We start from the raw sequence: 19,144 nt of genomic DNA on the forward strand, positions 1-19,144 counted from the left end.
GCTGTGTCTGCACACCATGGCAACCCCTAAGTGGCGGTTGGGCGCATATTCAAAATGTCGCTGGGTAGGGACATACTAAAACAAATCACTGTACTTGCCCAGAGGTAAACCATACTTGTCCACAGAGAAATCATACTTGCCCAGAGGAAAACATAGGATAATGCTTGTCCATAGAGAAACATCAGACAGTACATGCCCAGAGGAAAAATATACCTCCCCATAGGAAAATCATGCTTGCCCACAGAGAAACAGGATAGTGATTACCCATAGGGAAAACAAGCCTGCCCATAGGGAAATGAAGGACAGTACTTCCCAATAGGAAAACACAGGATGATACTTGTCCATAGGGAAAATATAGCTCCGCATAGGGAAACAATCATGTCCCCCCCCCCCCCATTACACATCTTTCTATTGCTGTGCCGTTTTCCAGGCTGCCTGCACTTCCTGATCTGAAGAGGCCCAATGGGAGGAATAAATTCATGATCTCTTCCCCTTTGCAGGAAGTGTGGGAAGCCAAGGAGGCTACAGGATGTCAGAGAGATGGTTGTACAATGAACGACAGGACAATAATGCACAGTCCTCAGCCATCTCATAAGTAAGGAAAGCACAAGCACCCTAAACCAAATCCATGAGAATTTCTCTGGAATTTCTACTCCTTTGAATTTCTTTTTGAAAGCAATTTCCTTTCTATCAAATTTTCATGAGAATGGTTAAAATTTTCATATGAGAAACTTTCGGCACAGCACTAGTTAGGGTACGGCTGGGTGATGCTTTGAACACACTAAACACAACACCATCCAATCCCAGTAAGTACCAGCTATATTTCAAACTATGGCTTATAACTGTGCAACACTGGAATGATAGAGCTCATACAGCTAAGAATGCCATGTATCCCCTATGGGCAACCATGGTTTCACTATAGGGAGGTGCCATCTTATGTTTCCCTATAGGCAAGTATATTTTCCCTATGGGAAAGTATGGTTCCCCAATGTGGTGGTATATTTTTCCTATGGGCAGATATTATCCTATGTTTCCCTATGGACAAACACAGTCCTGTTTCCCTAATGGCGAGTATGCTTTCTCTATGGGCAAGTACTGCCTTATGTTTCCTTATGGGCAAGTACTGTCCTATGTTTCCTTATGGGCAAGTATGGTTTCCCTATGGGCAAGTACTGTCATGTGTTTTAGTATGTCCCTGCCAGGTATGCACCAAAACTCATCGTTGGTTAAACAAATCTCTGATGAGCCCAGCATGTCATGGAAACTGTGTCTATGTATGTATAACTGTTTAAAGATATTTAATTTGTACCCTGCCTTTCCATCAAGAAAATGGTGCTCAAGCAGTTACAATCATAGGAGTTCAAAAATATATATTTTTAACTTGTTTAAAATAATAAAATAAACTTTTTAAAAATACAGTTAAAAGCATAACAACATAAATTATAAGGATCAGGAGCGTAGCAGAGCATGTTGGAAAGCAGAGAAGTTACGACGTTAGTATCGTAGATGAGTTTTACAAATGTTGGAATATTGAGCTCCTGATCTGTTAGTGGAGAAGCAGCTTGTTGGGGTACAGCTTGATTCCTAACAATGAGGGTGCTCAAGCCTGATGCATCCTGGTTAGTTACTGGCGCAGGAAACGCGCTCTGTCATTGCTGCCCACGTTCCTGCCATGAAAAAGTTGGTTCTCCCAGGGCCGAGCGCGAGCTCAGGCTGTCAGCTTTGCAAGGCAGCCCAGTAAGAGGGTGACTTGACGGGCAACAAGCAAACGCGGTGAGAACTGGGCGAGGCGGCCCTTCTTTTGCTTTTCCCAACGGGCTGGTCGTGGTGCAGCAAACGCAACAACGAGTCTCGTGGCATCTTGAAGGCCGACCCGTTCATGGTGGCCTAAGCGCTGCCATCCGCTTCAGGTATGCGAGGAGGTTCTTAGCCGAAGCTTCCAGGATCCATTTTGCCTGGGGAGGGGGGGGAAGCGTTGCCCCCTCCCGCGCAACGCGAGCTGGGGAATTCCGCTGCGGGTCAGCAGCGCCGCCGCCTGCTTGCTGTGCTGCTGCCGCTGCTCGAGGCTATTGTGTCCCCGGGTTGGGAAGCAGGCACGGCACAGCCCCGCCTTCCGCTGGGCTGAGGCGGGGCCGCCTTCCCCTTTCGTTTTCTTTCACAGGACCTGCAGTCGCTCCTCCGTTCTTTTCCTTCGCGGCCATGGACAACGAGGGGAAGGTCTACGCCGAAACCACCGTCCCCGCCGAGCAGCCGGCGAGCAAGAGGCCCACCAGTTGCGGCTTCACCATCGCCCACCTGGGCCGTCCGCGATTCTTCCTCAAGGTTTTGCAACTGGTGAGTCGGTGCTCGGGCGGGAGGGAAGAAGGAAGGGAAGAAAAGGGGCTGCCGGCGGGGCCTCCTCTCGTTTTGTTTAGCTTTCCCTCCCCTTGTTTGTGGGCTTTCTCCCGCCTCATTGGCGCGAGCTCGTCTACATCTGGGCAGCGAGGTGATGCCGTCTAAGGTCCACAAAAGGTGGGTGTCACGAAAGGGCGCCTTTGAGTAGGGTGACCACATGGAAGGGAGGACAGGGCTCGCAGGGGTCATTGTTATGCATGCAGCACCTGGTGAAATTCCCTCTTCATCACAACAGTTGAAACTGCAGGGGCCCTGCCCTCTTTTGTATCTGGTCACTAGTATAGCGCCTGCAGCTTTAACTGTTGTGACAAAGAGGGAATTTCAGCAGGTGCTGCATGCATAACAATGACACCTGCTGAAATTCCCTTTTCTCTACAGCTGTTAAAGATGCAGGAGCCCTGTCCTCCTTTCCTACCCTTGAGTAAGTAGCCCATCCACTACCAGAGGGTGGGGGGCTTCATGACTATCTGCTGCCATCCCAGCCAATACACTGAGTGCTTCTAGCAATAAGCGCATCGACATAGTCCACGGGAATTATTTTGTTAGACCAGTCTTCCCAAAACCTCGTGCCCTCTACATGCATTGGACTACCAACTTCCATAATGCTGGCTGGCGAAATATGGGAGTTGGTTGTCCAACAGGTTGAAGGTTGAAGAAAGCTGTTTAGAGGCTGTTGTGTTCGCTGTGGTGTGCAGGCAGCAATCATGTCTTGTCACAAAAGTGTGAGGCCACCCTTGGGTTGCCTTAATTTCTGGTGCTTACATAGGAAGCTGCCTTACACAGAGTCAGACCATCCGTCCACCTAGCTCCGTGTTGCCTGCACTAGGGCTGGGGAGCATGTGGCTCTCCAGATGTTGTTGGACTACATCTCCCATCATGCCTCACTATTGGCTCTGCTGGCTAGGGCTGATAGGCATTGGAGTCTGACGTCCAGACATGGCCCATCCCTGGACAATACTAACTGGCAGCAGCAGCTGTCTAGGGTTTCACACACAGGGATCTTTGCTAGCCCTTCCAAGAGAGGCTGGGGATTGGACCTGGAAACTTCTGCATGCAAAGCATGTGTTTTACCACTAAGCTACAACCTTCGTCCATAGGTCTAGAAGAGCCATGAAGCTTCACACTAAATGCAGTTCCTTGTGTACTTTTCTGTGCAAATATGAATAGCTACTATAATGCAGCTTAGAAATGCAGCTGTGGTCTTAAATTTACATTTCGACTTGCGTTTCGTTTATTCACACTGTTCACACGATTGAGCATGTATACTGTGGGGAAATGACAACAAGATCCACCCCACCACAACCACTGTGTTCACTGTACTGTCTGTAAATGTGTATAAACTATGCACAGGGCTGGCTCTAGGGTAAATAATGCCCTGAGCGAGGAGTGCCTTTGGTGTCCCCCCACCCCCATGGTCAGCCTTGCAGGGCTACCCAGAAAGTTTCTGGGGCCTGGTGCAGGTGTAATGTTAGGGGGGCTGCTGCTGCCCCCTGCAAGGACCCGTGCATATGTACACAAAGCGGGGGGGGGGGGTCTCATGCAAAAAATTATTGCATGTACAGACTACATCTGAGAATTCTCAGCTGCAGCTCCTTCTTACCCATTGGATCAAACAGATTGATAGATGTGCTTCATTTTTTTCTTACACAGAGATAAAGGAATAGGAATCAGGTTGTGCTCCTCCTGAGTACCTCCTCCAAATTCCAAATCTCTTCTGGCAGAACTGCTTTCTGCTTCCTGGAGCTCAGACTCGCAGGTCTTCCAGTTATGGTCTGCTGCAGACCTTCTCCACTAGTCACACAGGAAAGATTCCTCCCTTAAGGCCTGGCCTCACACCACTCCTACACCTTTCCCTGTGGTAACTGCCATAGAAAATTACTCTCTAGTGGCACCTTGCCTGGAAATCTTAGGTGGCATTCACACACTCCTTGGTGTTCACTTCCTCACTCCTTGAGCCCTTTCCCCAGTGGGCCTGGTGTTTTTCTGTGACAAGAAGAGGTCGCCAGCTCTGCCGCAGAATCCTTTCTTTAAGTCTTCCCTGTATCTTCTGTACTTACAACCAGCTCTGTAACTGGGACTTGGCCTGGGCCAATCATAAGCCTGTCTATCTCAGTTGCTGCCCAGACATAAAGATTTTACCTTACCGTGATGGGTTTAGACTACTTTACAGTTGGGCTGCAGGCCTAACTAATAAGCAGCCCCCTCCCTTCCGGCCTTTCAGCCATCTTAAGCTTCAAATTAGCATCTATTCTGTTTCATACACAGCTATGTAAAATGTTTACTTCATTATGACCGGGGAGATGTTCCATTATGCCACAATTACATATGGAAATTCAGTGCCACCTTACCTTCGAATATACCATTTCTTCTTTTTATGAAAACTTCAAACAAAATATTGAGCATTCTGGTGAGCAGTGGGGCACAGTCAGGGCAGGGGCCAATGATATGCTCAAGAACTGGGGCAGGAGGCCCCTTGCTTTGTGGTGTCCTATGACAAATTGCCCCACTCCCCCTGCCCCCCAGAAGCTTTGTAGTGTTTGTGTATTACAAGTGACATCAAAGTAGAAATGGAAAAAGAAACATACTTTAAAGCTAATTGAAGGAAGATCATTTTTGTAGTTAGTACCCAAACAACCTGTAGAACCTTGAAAACAAAGTCACAAACACTTGCTTTTTGCCACCCTAGTTCACTGCTGAAAGTATATTGAAAAAACAAACACCCACTGAGCTCAGCCTGGCACCCCACTCAGCGTAGGTTGATGCTCCCCTCAGCTCTGCTCCCTGGGCGACCACCCAGCTCACCCAAGGCCAGCCCTGACTGTGCACATCAGGAACACTGCAGAAGCAAAGATCCCAGCCTCACATACTGTGTGTACTAACAGCACTGTGAAGGTGTGTAGGCTGGGGGCAGGTCTTATTGCAACCTAGCTCCCCTCCCCCTGCAGTGCATGTTTACTGTGCACATGACAGTCATATGAATAGATTGCATATCCTGTGAATATGCCTACACTGCCTGAAGGACTTCACTGATTTTTCTGTTAGTGATAAAATGGGTTATTGTGTTTGGAACTTCCGTACTCTTAATCTTGGTGATGGATGTATACCTTGATAGGGCTACTGTGCTTCACCCACCTTTATTACCGTAGCATTATATACTCTCTGGCATTTGGGGAAGTAACAATTCCTATATCGGCTGAAAGAGAGAATGATAACTTTTAATGAGAGACCAGTTTCACTTTTAAAGTGCGTGAGCAGAGGCCATTTGAATCTACTGGAACAGTGGTGATATTATTAAAAATTGTGTAATACGTGATATGTGTGATATATTACTTTCTTTGGGTGGATTCCTGTTTAAGATTTATTTATTTATTTATTTAATTACATTTATATACCGCCCCACAGCCGAAGCTCTCTGGGCGGTTTACAACATTTAAAAATAGTAAACATTAAAAGTATACAATTTAAAAACAACAACAACACACACACACATAAAAACAGTATAAAAACAACAGTATCCATTTAAAAACAACAATTGTGGGGTCCATTAAAAACAAACTTAACGTTGTTAAATGCTGTTAAAATGCTGTTAAAAATGCCTGGGAGAAGAGAAAAGTCTTGACCTGGCGCCGAAAAGATAACAATGTTGGCGCCAGGCGAGCCTCATCGGGGGGATCATTCCACAGTCGGGGGGCCACCACTGAAAAGGCCCTCTCCCTTGTTGCCATCCTCTGAGCTTCCCTTGGAGTAGGCACTCGGAGGAGGACCTTAGATGTTGAGCGCAGTGTACGGGTAGGTTCATGTCGGGAGAGGCGTTCCATCAGGTATTGTGGTCCCAAGCCATGTAGGGCTTTATAGGTTAAGACCAGCACCTTGAATTGGGCTCGGAAACATATAGGCAGCCAATGCAAGCGGGCCAGAATCGGTGTTACATGCTCAAACCTCCCTGTTCCAGCTATCAATCTGGCCGCCGCATTTTGCACAAGCTGCAGCTTCCGGACCGTCTTCAAAGGCAGCCCCATGTAGAGGGCATTGCAGTAATCTAATTTGGAAGTTGAATGCCATTAAGATGCCATTAAGAATGGCATTAAGATGTTGAATGCCAGCTTTATCATCAAACAGAATTCCCCCTCTGGCTATTCTTGAGAGTTGTGTGATTCAAATGAGATAAGTCTGAATCCTGGAACATTCCCCTTGCCCCTGGTGGGATGGGAAGATTAAGTCCAGCAACAGCAACAGTATTTCAGCATAGTCCTATACATGTCTAGTCAAAAGTAAGGCACAATGAGTTTGTATAAAATTGCAGACTTAAGGTACAATAGAGAGGTTCAGCTATTGAGCAGTATAGAAATGTAATAAATAAATAAATAAATAAATAAATAAATAAATAAATACTTCGTGTTTAAGACAGAATTTTTTTTACAACTCCCAGCATTCCCCAGTCAGCACTACTGGCTGGGGAATGCTGGGAGTTACATAACTTTTATTGGTCTAAATATACATAGGATTGAGTTGATTTTCAGGGTGGGGTGCCATTTAAAGCACCACATGGAAGGGTGGGAGGGGAAAGTTGACCCATGTTGGCTGGGGAATGCTGGGAGTTGTAGGACTTAGTTCTGTCTAAACATGCATAGGATTGCACCCTAAGGTGTTTATATACCACCTTTCATAATATCTACCTGAGATCTTATGGTCATAGAACTGTTGAATAGTGTCCCTAGCTAAGATCCTACACAGGGGGTATTTCTCAAAATACATTTATGCTCTACTCTGTATCTGCTTCTGGGCCTATCTGCTGCTTCCTGCAGTGTGTTTATATCCTTCTTCAGATGCATTACAGAAGACAAACTTGTAATGTATATCTGCATGTTACATGCATGCCACCCAAGAAAGTTCCTGGTTCCAAGGTTAGGCTGGAGCGCCTGACCTACTGCACATACATTGAATACCAACAGTGTCTTTGGCATCTTAAAGACTAACAAACTCTTTGTGACTGAAGCTTTTGTAGAATAGTGTCTACTTCATCAGCTGCTAATCCATGAAAGCTTATGCCATAATAAATTTGTTCATCTTTAAGATGCCATAAGACTCGGTGTTATTCTTGCTACAACAGATTAACACTGATGCAAGTGACTGCTGGAACTTTTTCCCTAGGGAGCTATGGACTGATCTTACTGATTGTTAGAGATTGGCCTTGTCTCACACACACAGTTTGCAAGTCATTCTTTATAGTACCTGGTGTCAGTGAAGCTAATAGAATCCTTTTCTGGTTTCAGGGCCTCCAACATATAGTTCTCAAGCAGTAAGTGGATTTTTTTTCAGCACCATTGTGTTGCACGTGTATGCTGAGCACTTCAGTGATGAAAAGCAAACCATTTCAAGTTTTGCTCTTGGGAAGCAAGTTTCTACCATATGGTAAAAATGCAGGAGTTCTGTAGAAAAGTGTGACCTTTTTCTATTGAGTTTTTAGCAAGATTAATATATGCCCTAATTTGTACAGGACATGTAAAGCATATCCCTGGCACTGGGTCTGGAGAGTTCAGGGCTAAATTTTGCATGTTAGCTTCTGAACAATTTATTTCCAAAAAGCATTGAATACTTTTGCAGTCCTGTGGCAGTATCCAAGTCAACAGTACAGCTAACGTAAATCATGTTATACTTGCGTAAGCGACCTCTAGTGAACAGCCCCAAAACATTTGCTGGCTTAACAGATTTTCTGGGGAAACCCATTATGCCAGCAAACACTATTAGCATTGTGCTAGAGGCTGCTCACACAAGTGCAACGTAACTTAAGCTAGTGGCAGTGTTGATTTGGATACTGGCTCTGCTGTGTCTGTTAATGATGATGGATAAACAGCACTGAGACATAATTCAATTCACTTTGTGGTTCCTATTTGTCAAATGAAGATGGAATTTACTTTAGTGTTTTCTAACTAATCAACTTGCACAATGCATCCCTCCACTGAACTTCCTGGTATTGCTTATGTTTTTGTCATCACTCTGCTGTGTTGTTTCTGCACTTCCTTTCTATTCTTTCTTCATGTTTATGAACACCTGTTTTTGATAGTCAAGATAACATATACTACTAGTCATTCTAAGATTGTAGTTTCAAGTACTGCAGAAATTACTACAAGTATGGCATTTTTGAGAGGTACTTTTGGCAGTAAATAAACCCAGCTAGTGAATTTTTTTTACTGTTTCTCTTACTTAATAGAGTTTTCAACCAATGAATGTAATAGATTAAACTTAAAATGTAACACATGAAAGTGGCCTGCATCATTGAAAGGAAAATTATATGTAAAAATATTTTTTCATAACATTTGGGAAGATGGAATATTTCCTTTTACAGTTACACATTAGAATCAGAGTTGTTTAACAAAAGAACAAATAATCCTATTAATGCTGTGACAGATCCAGATTTAAACTATGGCCTGGTTTGGACAACATATTAGGCAACCGAGGGGGGAATAGCACACTCACCATTCATTATTTTGCCAGTACTCCCCACATGACATGTTGCCCCTCCCCTCATCGCGTGGCTGAAAGTCCCATCATCCTTCAGGCTGGCTGGTGCTCCTTCCTCCCTCAGTCCTCCTGACCCTATCCCATCAGCCATTGTGAGTCCAGGGTGTTTTTGGCCACTCTTGCCAGAGAACTCTATCATCTATGGAATAGTGCACTCGACATGGGAGAGAGCCCTCCACACAACATTTTAATCAATTGATTATTTGATAAGCAATTGAGCAGGCTGTTGTTTTTCCACATTGTTTAAATGAACAAAATAACGTATTGTGCGCTGTGTGTGTGTGTGTGTCCCCAGGACACAATAATCAACTCAATGGACAGTTGCGTCTCCCCCCACCCAATTGATTATCTTGTCATCCGAACCAGGCCTGTTTATTCTCATTGATTTTCTTAGTGCTAGAAGGAAAGTCATAGTGGTTCCATCCTGAAATGCAAGGCATCTGCTAGCTTTGGACACAAATGGGAAAGAAAAACTTCCTTTGTTTCTTTTTCACAGTACAGACTGTACTTAGCAGTGACACCTTCTCTTCTGTAAATTCTCTGTCACACCATTCCTTGCATCTTCCTTTGTGCTTCAAATGTCATGGTTTTACGTTGCTTGGGCTCCATGTAAAATGGTCTATCTGTGTCTGGTGAGGAGATCAGATGTTAACATGTGTTTTAATGTTCAAATAGAACTATCCTAAAATACAGCACTTCCTAAACTAAAGGAACTATTTAGCTCCTAGACTAAATATAAGTTAGGAAATGAACTCATGTTTGTGGCAGGATGTCATTGATGGTCAGAATGCAGTTTTCCTACTAAGGAAATTGATTATGGAGATAACAGCTGAGTGCCTTTTAGGAAAGGAAGTGAAATCTTAATGGGGAATAATCCCGTTGTGAGTATGTGCAACTTTTTATATGAATGGGTTGAAGTCTGAAATCTGTCCAAATAAGAAATGCAAAAGAAGATGTAATCTCTTCCCTGAAAAAGATCAGAACCATAAACTGTTTGTGCCACCATCTGGCTTTGAACCTATGCAGAAGTAGCCAATGTTGCTGCTCCTGATGGAATAACAATGGTGCCATTTTATCTGTCATAGGCCTTGTGTGTAGGACCAGGAATGATGACTGCTCTTTGCTTAGGGTTGGAGGAATGCATAGGGAAATGCTCCCCATTGCATCATCTTATGTGATAGTAACCTTTTTTTTAAAAAAAAAAAAGTGTTGAAGGGAGCATATTTAATCATGCCCTGTTTACCGAGCAGAAACTGAGAGATTCAGCATTTGCAGGTTCTGTGTCTTACTGGAGTAGCTGTCCAACCATTTTTATTGCTACCTTCTTGACTTGATTGTCTATATATTAAAAACACCTTCTTTCATAACACAGTTTTATGGTTTGTCATTGGTTAGGTCTAGTATTACAGTTCCAATACTGATGGGATTATGACAAAGAGTCTGTGTTTATTGCAGCCCTTTACTATTGAATTTAATGGATGTGTACATCTCAGGTGCAAACATAGCAGAAAGATGATTAAGAGCTCATGCTGGTGTTAATATTTGGGGGCTTAATTGTGCCAAAAACAGGTCATCTCGACCAGGGGCATGAGAAGGTAGGTGAAGATCTATTTTGGTAGATGCCTGGTTGATTTGTAGTAGATTGGCAAGGGTTTCTAACTTCTAATGTTTAATAAATAAGCAACAATTAGAACAAATGTTTTCTAAATCTGGTTGTTGAAATTTGGGGAGTGGATTTGTGTGTGAAGGATTGTGATCTTTGTTCTGGTACTGAAAACAGATTTCCAGGATGAGCATGTGCTCAGAGGCACCCTGTTCTTTAATTCTAAGTGTATATTCATTCACCATCACCCCAAGTTAATATTTTGAATCTGACTCTGGCTGGTGAACTTTGGGCTTCTATTAAAAACCCACAAAATAAACCCAGTAAGCCTGAAAACCTGCCTACCTATGATGTAGGCAGTCTACTTACATAATCAGAGGAAGTGCTCCTGAAAGATCACAGCATTTCTGTGAGCAGGATACACTCAACAAGTGGGAGTTTTCTTGTCTGAAGTAGCCAAGAGCGGATAACTAACCTTCTTGACTTGATTGTCTCTCTATATATTTTAAAAACACCTTATTTCATAACACAGTTTTATGGTTTGTCATTGGTTAGGTCTAGTATTACAGTTCCAATATTTAGGGATTATGACAAAGAGTCTGTGTTTGGGTCACTTGGAGCATGCTTATGGGTGAGAATGCTCCAAGCTGCTCTCAGTGTGGAATGACCCATTGGATTGGATTGTGCATGCATTTCTGTCCAGGCCAGGCGCAAGTGACAAAATACAAATCACTCTCCCCAACCCCTGTGTGTATGTATTGGAAATAGGGTAGCATATAAAGCAGAAGTTGGGAACCTTTTTCAGCCTGAGGGCCAAATTCCAATCAAGGAAAGGTCTCAGGGGGGCATTCCATCTGTGGGTATGGCCAAAGGCAAAGTGGGCGGGGCTGAAATGTGTTTGTTATCAATTTTAAGTGTACTCAGAAGTAAGCAGGAGAAGGCTTCTGCATGTCTACTCATAAGTAAGGACTGACTCATTCAGAAGCACTTTCCAATAGCATCCAAATACCAAGCCTCTGTATGTCTACTCAGAGGTAAGCATGAGCAACATGTCTACTCACAGGTAGGCAGGGCAAGACTCTGCATGCCTACTCACATGTAAGATATATGTTGTTTTTCGGTTATGCTTTTCGTTTCTATGCTTAAGTAAATGGTTTTTGTACTTTGTATGATGTATGATTATTTTAATGGTTTTTAACCCTAACTATCCAGAGAGCTTCAGTTATGGAGCAATATAGAAATATAATAAATAAAATATATGAAAAGAAAAACAGCAGAGGATAAAACCAAAGTAAAACAAGCAGCAGAGGATAAAAAAGTGCAAAGGCTTCTCCTAGTGCAGAAAACACTATGGTATAGGTGCCAGGCATGTCTATCTAGGGAGGGCTTTCCACCATCTGAAAAGTCCTTTGTATGCAGGTGATATTGTATGCAGGAGAAGGATGGGGGAAATGGAGAATCTGGAGACAGCTTGGCATTTCCTATATGTATTAGAAAACACACATTTGAAAATCATTTTTGCTTTGTTTTCAGAGATAGAAGAGAATTATAGGGACCCTCCCTTGGCTTAGCAGCATTGTCAGTTCAAGACATGGGACAGGGTTTGGGATAAGAATCACCTGCACTTATTCCCAAGAATATGCACAGTTCAATGGGCTTGCAAAAACATGCCACTATATCTTCTTTTATTTCATGCACCTTTGAGGAACTTTCCAGCTTGCCACTAAAGTTGCAGGAGAATTGAATGTCCGGACGCTCCATAACGCTGAGATTTCTTTTTCAAATGAGAAGCACAACATTTCTTCCAATATGGTGTTATTATTTATTTCCCAGTTTATCTGTTATTTTCAGATGTATGTTTTCCCCTTCAGATTCTGTAATATTTCATGTATTTGGTGCAGTGGCCTATGTTGGCGAACAATTTGTTCCGTGTGTGTGTGTGTGTGTGTGTGTGTGTGTGTGAGAGAGAGAGAGAGAGAGAGAGAGAGAGAGAGAAATATGATGTAGTTACAAAGAGGCAACTGTTGCATTTCCCCCTTCTCCTGACTCTCAGTGTTCCTCTTGAAGGGAAGAAACCAACTGCTGCAACCTCTTAACAATTGTGGGAACAGGAGCTTTCCTTAAAAAGAGGACTAAATGTGGCTCTATGGATAAATTTCTAACCCATGCCACTTGGAAGATCTGGATTCAATTCCCAGTGGAGTCTTGAACTTTCTGGGTAGATTTAGGCAAAACCCTCTCTCTGAACCCAAGTCCCATACTTGAGAAAAAGGATTTTTTAAAAAAGAAAATCTCTTACATGATTGGTAAAGATAGTGATTGTAAAACACTCTGTATGCTAAAAACGTTTTTATACATTAACCATCACTTGAGATCATGCAGTCTGCTAACTGCCCCATTGAATGGATTATCTAACAGCCAGTGACCATCCTTTCTTTTCCAACAGGGCCTGTCCTTCCTAGCCTTTCTGCTTGAAGAAGTTGTGAATCAGTGCACCATGTGTGGTGGTCTTTACTTCTTTGAATTTGTCAGCTGCTGTGCTCTCCTCTTGAGTATCCTGATCCTGATCTTATATTGCCTTTATGTGCATGGCAAGACTCTCCATGACAAGATTGGGAAGAACAACATAGCACAGTTGGTAAAGAGAGACTCCTTTTGCATTTGTTACTACTGTGGTCTATGCATTCTCAGGATTACTCAATTGCTTTGATGTTTTCCTTAAAGGATCCAAGAAGAGTAGCAATATGGACAGTCTAAACATGTATTGGCAACTTACAACATTTCATGTTAATACACTGAGGGGGAATTTTAGCTGGGAGCCATCGAACCTGTCCAACAAGGAAAAGTTGTGGTAGTTTATTTTGAAGCTGTTTTTTTCCATGTGGGTTACCTGTGTGCTTCACCTCCCTCGAAGTTGGATTTCATAGTTTGTAACTGCATAGCGTCAGTCATAGATTCAAATAATGATGGCATGTTAATCTTATTCCCTGCTGCACAGACCAGTGATGGTATTAGGCAGAATAGAAGAAATGTGTAGCTCTGTCTCAATGACCCAGCATATTTTGCATGTCAACCTTCTATATGCTACTGAGCATATAGAAGGTTGGTTGATGGTATATGAGAGATGGGAATGAGTACGAATTATATGGGGATCTTAGTCTGTCAAGTTTTTCTGTTTGCATGAGTTTACAAAAGCATTTTTATCTATAGAGGTTACAAGTTAATCTGTGTTTAAAGTAGAGTGACCATATGAAAAGGAGGACAAGGCTTCTGAATCTTTAATAGTTGTATAGAAAAGGTAATTTCAGCCGGTTATTGGTATGCATGCAGCATCTGGTGAAATGCCCTCTTCCTCACAATAGTGAAAGCTGCAGGACCCCTGCCCTTTTTTGTATCTGGTCACTGAGGGCAGGGCTCCTGCAGCTTTAAGTGTGGTGATGAAGAGGGAATTTCACCAGGTGCTGCATGCATACCAATGACACCTGCTGAAACCACCTTTCAATACAACTGTTAAAGATTCAGGAGCCCTGTCCTCCTTTCCTCGTGGTCAAGCAGGGGTGTTGAACCTCTTTCAGCCTGAGAGCCAAATCCATTTTTTGAGAAGCTGTAAGGGGCCACATTCCAGAGGTGGGTGGGGCCAAAATACAAAAAATACCCCGAATACCAGCCTATTTTAGCTTAAAGTTCTTACTGCCTGTAATTACACCTTAGGAGAAGTATTATTATAACCTTTAGAATAGGGGAAAACACACGTATGCTAGGAAACCACCAATCAATAGTTGGGGGAGAAGCCAAGTGGGGGACCTTAGAGGGCTGGATTTGGCTCATGGGCCTGAGGTTCAACACCCGTGATTTAAAACAACTGTACCTTATTATGAGCATGTTTTACTATCCTGTGTCCCTAATGCACATTTTTCACTTCCAAACTTCCTGTTAACAGTTCTGATACTAGCTGTAATGTTCTCCCCCCCCCCCTCTATTGTAGGATTTCTGGATCACGTCAGTAGTGGGGGCCTGTTTTTTACTAGCTTCAATTGTGTTTTCTGCAACCAGTGACAAGTCCCCAATTGAAACTGCTGCTCTTGTAAGTGCATGACCATTTTCTCTTTATTATTTACATTCTATACTTTGCACGTAGAATCAATTTAAATGTTCAGCCCTTATCTTTTGGGCCTGCAGAAAAGTGTGGGAAAGGTAATGTAATAGGAGTGCGATAGGAAACTGTTATTACTGGGACCTTAAGATCTAATGAAAAACCTTTGATGTGACATAACTTAAAAACTCACCAAAGACAGCTGCTTTCCTAGCATATGGCTCTCTCCTGCCGCTCTCCCCCACAGGAAGCTCCCTATTATTGGCCCATTAGGAAGAAAAATGTTTGTGGATCTTATCCCTCTCTACAATCTCGGTCTTATCTTCCTTTCATGTTCATTGTATACCTGTCTTCAGATAACACCTTTTGTTTCTATAGAAAAGTGTTTGCGATTCAGGTCATTTTATGAGTTGAGTTATCCTGGACTGACAATTTAAAATTGGGACACCGATTACTTAAAACTTCCTAAAGTTCACATTGGTGCTTGTTGACTCTAGGGTACATAAGGGCCTGCCACAGGTCATATGCAACCCTTGGAGGCCTTCTGCATGTCCAGCCATGGTGCTGTCCCCACTCATGGGGCCAAATCCCCCCCTGTGTTGCTGTTGCTATTGCACTGGGGAAGATGGTGCTTGAGTAGAGCCATCCTGGCATGCCATCTTCCCCACACAACCACGCTCCTGCCAGCTTGACGAACTGCTATTTGGAGAGATGTCAGGGGCGCAATTTAAATGGGGAAGAAGGTGCATAGTTCAAGTTCCCATTTAAACTGTATGCCTTGCTTCCTGCCCTGTTGATTGAGGCCGTCAGTCATGGATTGATCTCAACATGCAGGAAAGTGAGGTTTAAACCTCCCCATTGCTCCACACTGAGATGAGGGGAAGTGTGTGTGTGTTTTGTGTGTATCATGCAAATATGGATGTGGCCCTTGGGTTGGGGGGAGGTGGCTTACCCCTGCTCTAGGCATACGTTCACTGATTTTTGTGCAATAAACAGCACTAGTTTTTTTTAACGGTCTGCACCAAATGCCATATCCTGCCAGGATTGTTTTTCTGGTGTTAAAATGGAGATCTTGGAGAATAGGTACTAACCTTGCCATGATATCCCTTAGTGCTATGCCTTTCATCTTGGTCATTGTCCATCCCTCCCTTTTTTTTAAAAAATAAACCTTTAAAACATGTTTATATTTGTTATACATACTCATCTTGCAAAAGTGCTGGTCCTTCCTTACAATTTTGCACAGCTCAGTAGCATTATCAGCACTTAAGACAGTGTGCAACTAGGCCGAGTACAAACTTGGCACAATTGAACAACCCCACCCCCCACTTTAAATCTAAACTTGCCCTCAAAGGTGCATAGAGCAGCGGAGTGCTCAAGAGAAGAGGATATACATACGTGCTGCAGGAAGATGCAATGCGCAAAAGCTCTTAACGGGTGCTCTGTGACAATAAGCCAAGAAAGAAGCTGAAGGAAATAACAGGATAACAGAGGTGTGTCATGCCAACACAGAAAGCATGTGAGGAAATAAATACAACTGGAGGTTCTGCTGTTGCAAAAGAAGGGCTTTCAGTCAGTGTAGCAAGCAATACAAGTTTTGCTTCTGCTGGTGATGAGCAGCAGGGAAGCAGAATGCATAACTTAGTGTGCTTTAATTAATGTTTCATACTTTAGGAAGTCTGTAGTGCTGGCATGCGTATGTGCAGAGAAGAGTGCCACCCACTTTCCACAGCTCATGCTGAATCAAGACGATGCAGCATATGGCCCTGGAGGCAGTGCTACAGCTCACACTGCCATGAGATGGCTGTTGGTCTTAGTTTTATTCACTTAGAGATTTCCTCCTCTCTTCTTCCTGTAAATCTTCCTGGACCCTCTAATTCTCCCTCTCCATTCTTTCACATCCTTAACTTGTACTGCCTGTTGGCTGCAGCCGAAACTCTTTTTCACAAGCTGAGAAATGCCCTTCTGTGCATTAGCCATTGTCACACACGCTCAGCTCAAAGGGTAAATGTACCCAGAGATCCTAAGGCTATTCTTGTAGGCTTTTGAATTTCAACTGACGTTTATGCATAGATTCCTCTCTCCCTTCATTTAACAGGTATTTGGATATTTCGCAAGTGTAGCATTTGTTGTGGATGCCGGCCAAATGTTTCGCCAGCAGTGTAAAGCAAAAACAGAGAGACAAGAAAACACAGCCAGTACGCAGAATGTAACGGAGAATCAGCCACTGAATAACCAGCAAGTCTAAGCTCTAAACCACTACTTCTTATTATTAGATGCTGAGTGAAACTGAAACGATTCTGCCTTTTAAAATGTGTTCAGATGGTTACATTTTATTTCAGTTTTGTAATTGCTGCCCTAGTGCATCTTTGCACATTCCTGTATGTATACCGGACCTGAATTGGGATCTCCACCATTCCTTTCAATAGCACTGGATTCGCACAGTTGCAACCATTCAACTTCGTACGTCTACATGTCGCAAAAGAAGGAAATCTTTAGATGGGATTGTGAAGCTTATTATGTGGCTTCTGCTAAAATAAATGTAGAGAATAGATGAGAAAGAGGCTGGGTGCTGTGGTACAAATTCAGAACAAAATTTGTTTAATAAGTGAAAAGGTACCAGTAATGAAGGAGGAATGGGACAATAGCTTAAAAGAGAGGGATTGTGCGAGGCTTCTGTGCAGACTTACTGAACGAGAGGGTTTTGTTTTTTTTTGGTATGTTTTTTTACAGGAAAAAACTAGAAAGTGGAGAAAAACACAATGATAAGACCCATGATGTAGCGTAGTCTGTGCAACACACACATGCAGGCTGGTCTGGATACACTCCAAATTCTTCACCTAGGGGAACTTTGTTTTCCCTCTTCTATTGCATCAGCCATCTTCCTGACCACAAACTTAAATAAACTCTTGAGGTTTTTATTGATGCTATTTTGAGCAATCAGGATTTTATAGTACAAGTTGGACTTGCAACAAATTGTTGCAGTCTGAAATACTCCCTGTTCAGGATTCCAGACACACCATTCCACCTCCCTACTAGTTTCCCCTGTCCCATTCAGCCAGCATTCGATGCCTACTGAACTGTTTTAGGTCATTTCTCTCTTCGCTGGACAATTTTCCTAAATATTTTTTGTGCTTCTGCATACTTTGGTATTCTCCAAGCTTCCCACTTGTATGTGCCTGGTGCGGTTTTGGCTACATAAAGACCAGCATTTGGAGAATTGAGATCACTCTTAGTATGTAAGATTCTTCACAATAAAAATAATTGATATCACGTAACCTACTAACCCACCATGGGTTTTTGTGTTGCCTGAACACAGTGTGTTTTCCACAGGGTGAGTTATTGTGTTGTCTGAATGCAGCGCATTTTCCTCAGGGAGTCTTGCTATCCATGTAGCACATTTATTTTTCTCAAATAAGCCACCTTGAGAATCCATGGCTTGTTGTTCGGTTGTTTGGGATGGATAACAACCCATCCTGCATGGTTAATGAGTGACACTGTGGAAAACATGCTGCCTTCAGACAACATTATGGCCCTGTTCAGAGGACACGCTAAGGCACAGTGATTAAGCATTTTGAGCTAAACATTATGGCTTAACGTGTTGTGTGAACCATGACTTAGTATGTTGTGTGAACCATTCCTAACCATGGTGGCTACATAATCATAGTTTAAACACGCTCACTAACCATTTGCTGCAAAATGGTTAGTGGCCTAACCATGGCTCAGTGTGTTGCCTGAACAGGCCCAATAACCCACAGTTCAACAACAACCCACACTGGGTGGATTAACGGGTTGTGTAAACCCAGGCTGTGGGTGCGTTCGGACAACACTTTAGCCCACGGATGGCTATTTCCAGGGCGCCTTTGGGCAACATGGAAGTGCTGCTCTGTGGAGTGGACTATTTCCACTCCATGGAGTTATCGTCTCACACACACACACACACACCTCGGCCCTCCCCACCGAATGGCAGCACTGGTTAACTCTGACCTTACTGGGGCACCGCCATTCTGTGGGGAGGAGGGAGGAGAGACGCATTGCACGGAGATCTGGCATTCCCGTTGCCAAGTGGTGGCGGAAATGCAGCTTATTTTGTATCTAAATTCAGCTGTAAATTGAAGTAAGTACAAATCTGCATTTGCCATTTTTTAGAACTTCAAAAGAACTGTTAAAGTTTTAAGAAGTAGAAATAAACAGCCTGCTAGAAAAAGGTAGAGAGAGAAAATCCACTGAGAAGGAAACAACTTTGTAACTACTGCTAAAAGATATAAAAGGAGATATACTGCTTTACTACTGCTGAAAATATAAAAGGACCAGTTAATTTTATTAAGTTTAAAAAGAAATCTTCATTTCTCCCTTCAAATCTTATTCATAAGATGTTTAAAATTGTGATTCTCTCACAGTATTTCCCTTGTGTATGAATTAAATATTGAGGATTGTAGAATTCTGCTGGTAAGACGTTGAGTTCAAAGTCCAGATGTGTGATGTTCATGACAATAAGTAAACCTGTGGTTGCTCAAGCCTCTTGGCATAGCAGC

The 19,144-nt window shown here is 43.1% G+C and overlaps 1 protein-coding gene across 1 annotated transcript; it reads left to right on the plus strand.

Annotated features, from left to right (window-relative positions):
- The first annotated feature begins 2,169 nt into the window (after positions 1-2,169).
- Positions 2,170-17,732, plus strand: CMTM6 (CKLF like MARVEL transmembrane domain containing 6). Its single transcript, XM_063124948.1, has 4 exons — positions 2,170-2,334; positions 12,966-13,157; positions 14,505-14,603; positions 16,708-17,732. Exons 1-4 carry the CDS (start codon positions 2,200-2,202, stop codon positions 16,855-16,857), a joined length of 576 nt encoding a protein of 191 aa, XP_062981018.1. The 5' UTR covers positions 2,170-2,199; the 3' UTR covers positions 16,858-17,732.
- The last annotated feature ends 1,412 nt before the right edge of the window (positions 17,733-19,144 follow it).

Source organism: Elgaria multicarinata, chromosome 1 (genome assembly GCF_023053635.1).
Source record: "Elgaria multicarinata webbii isolate HBS135686 ecotype San Diego chromosome 1, rElgMul1.1.pri, whole genome shotgun sequence".
Taxonomy (NCBI): Eukaryota; Metazoa; Chordata; class Lepidosauria; order Squamata; family Anguidae; genus Elgaria; species Elgaria multicarinata.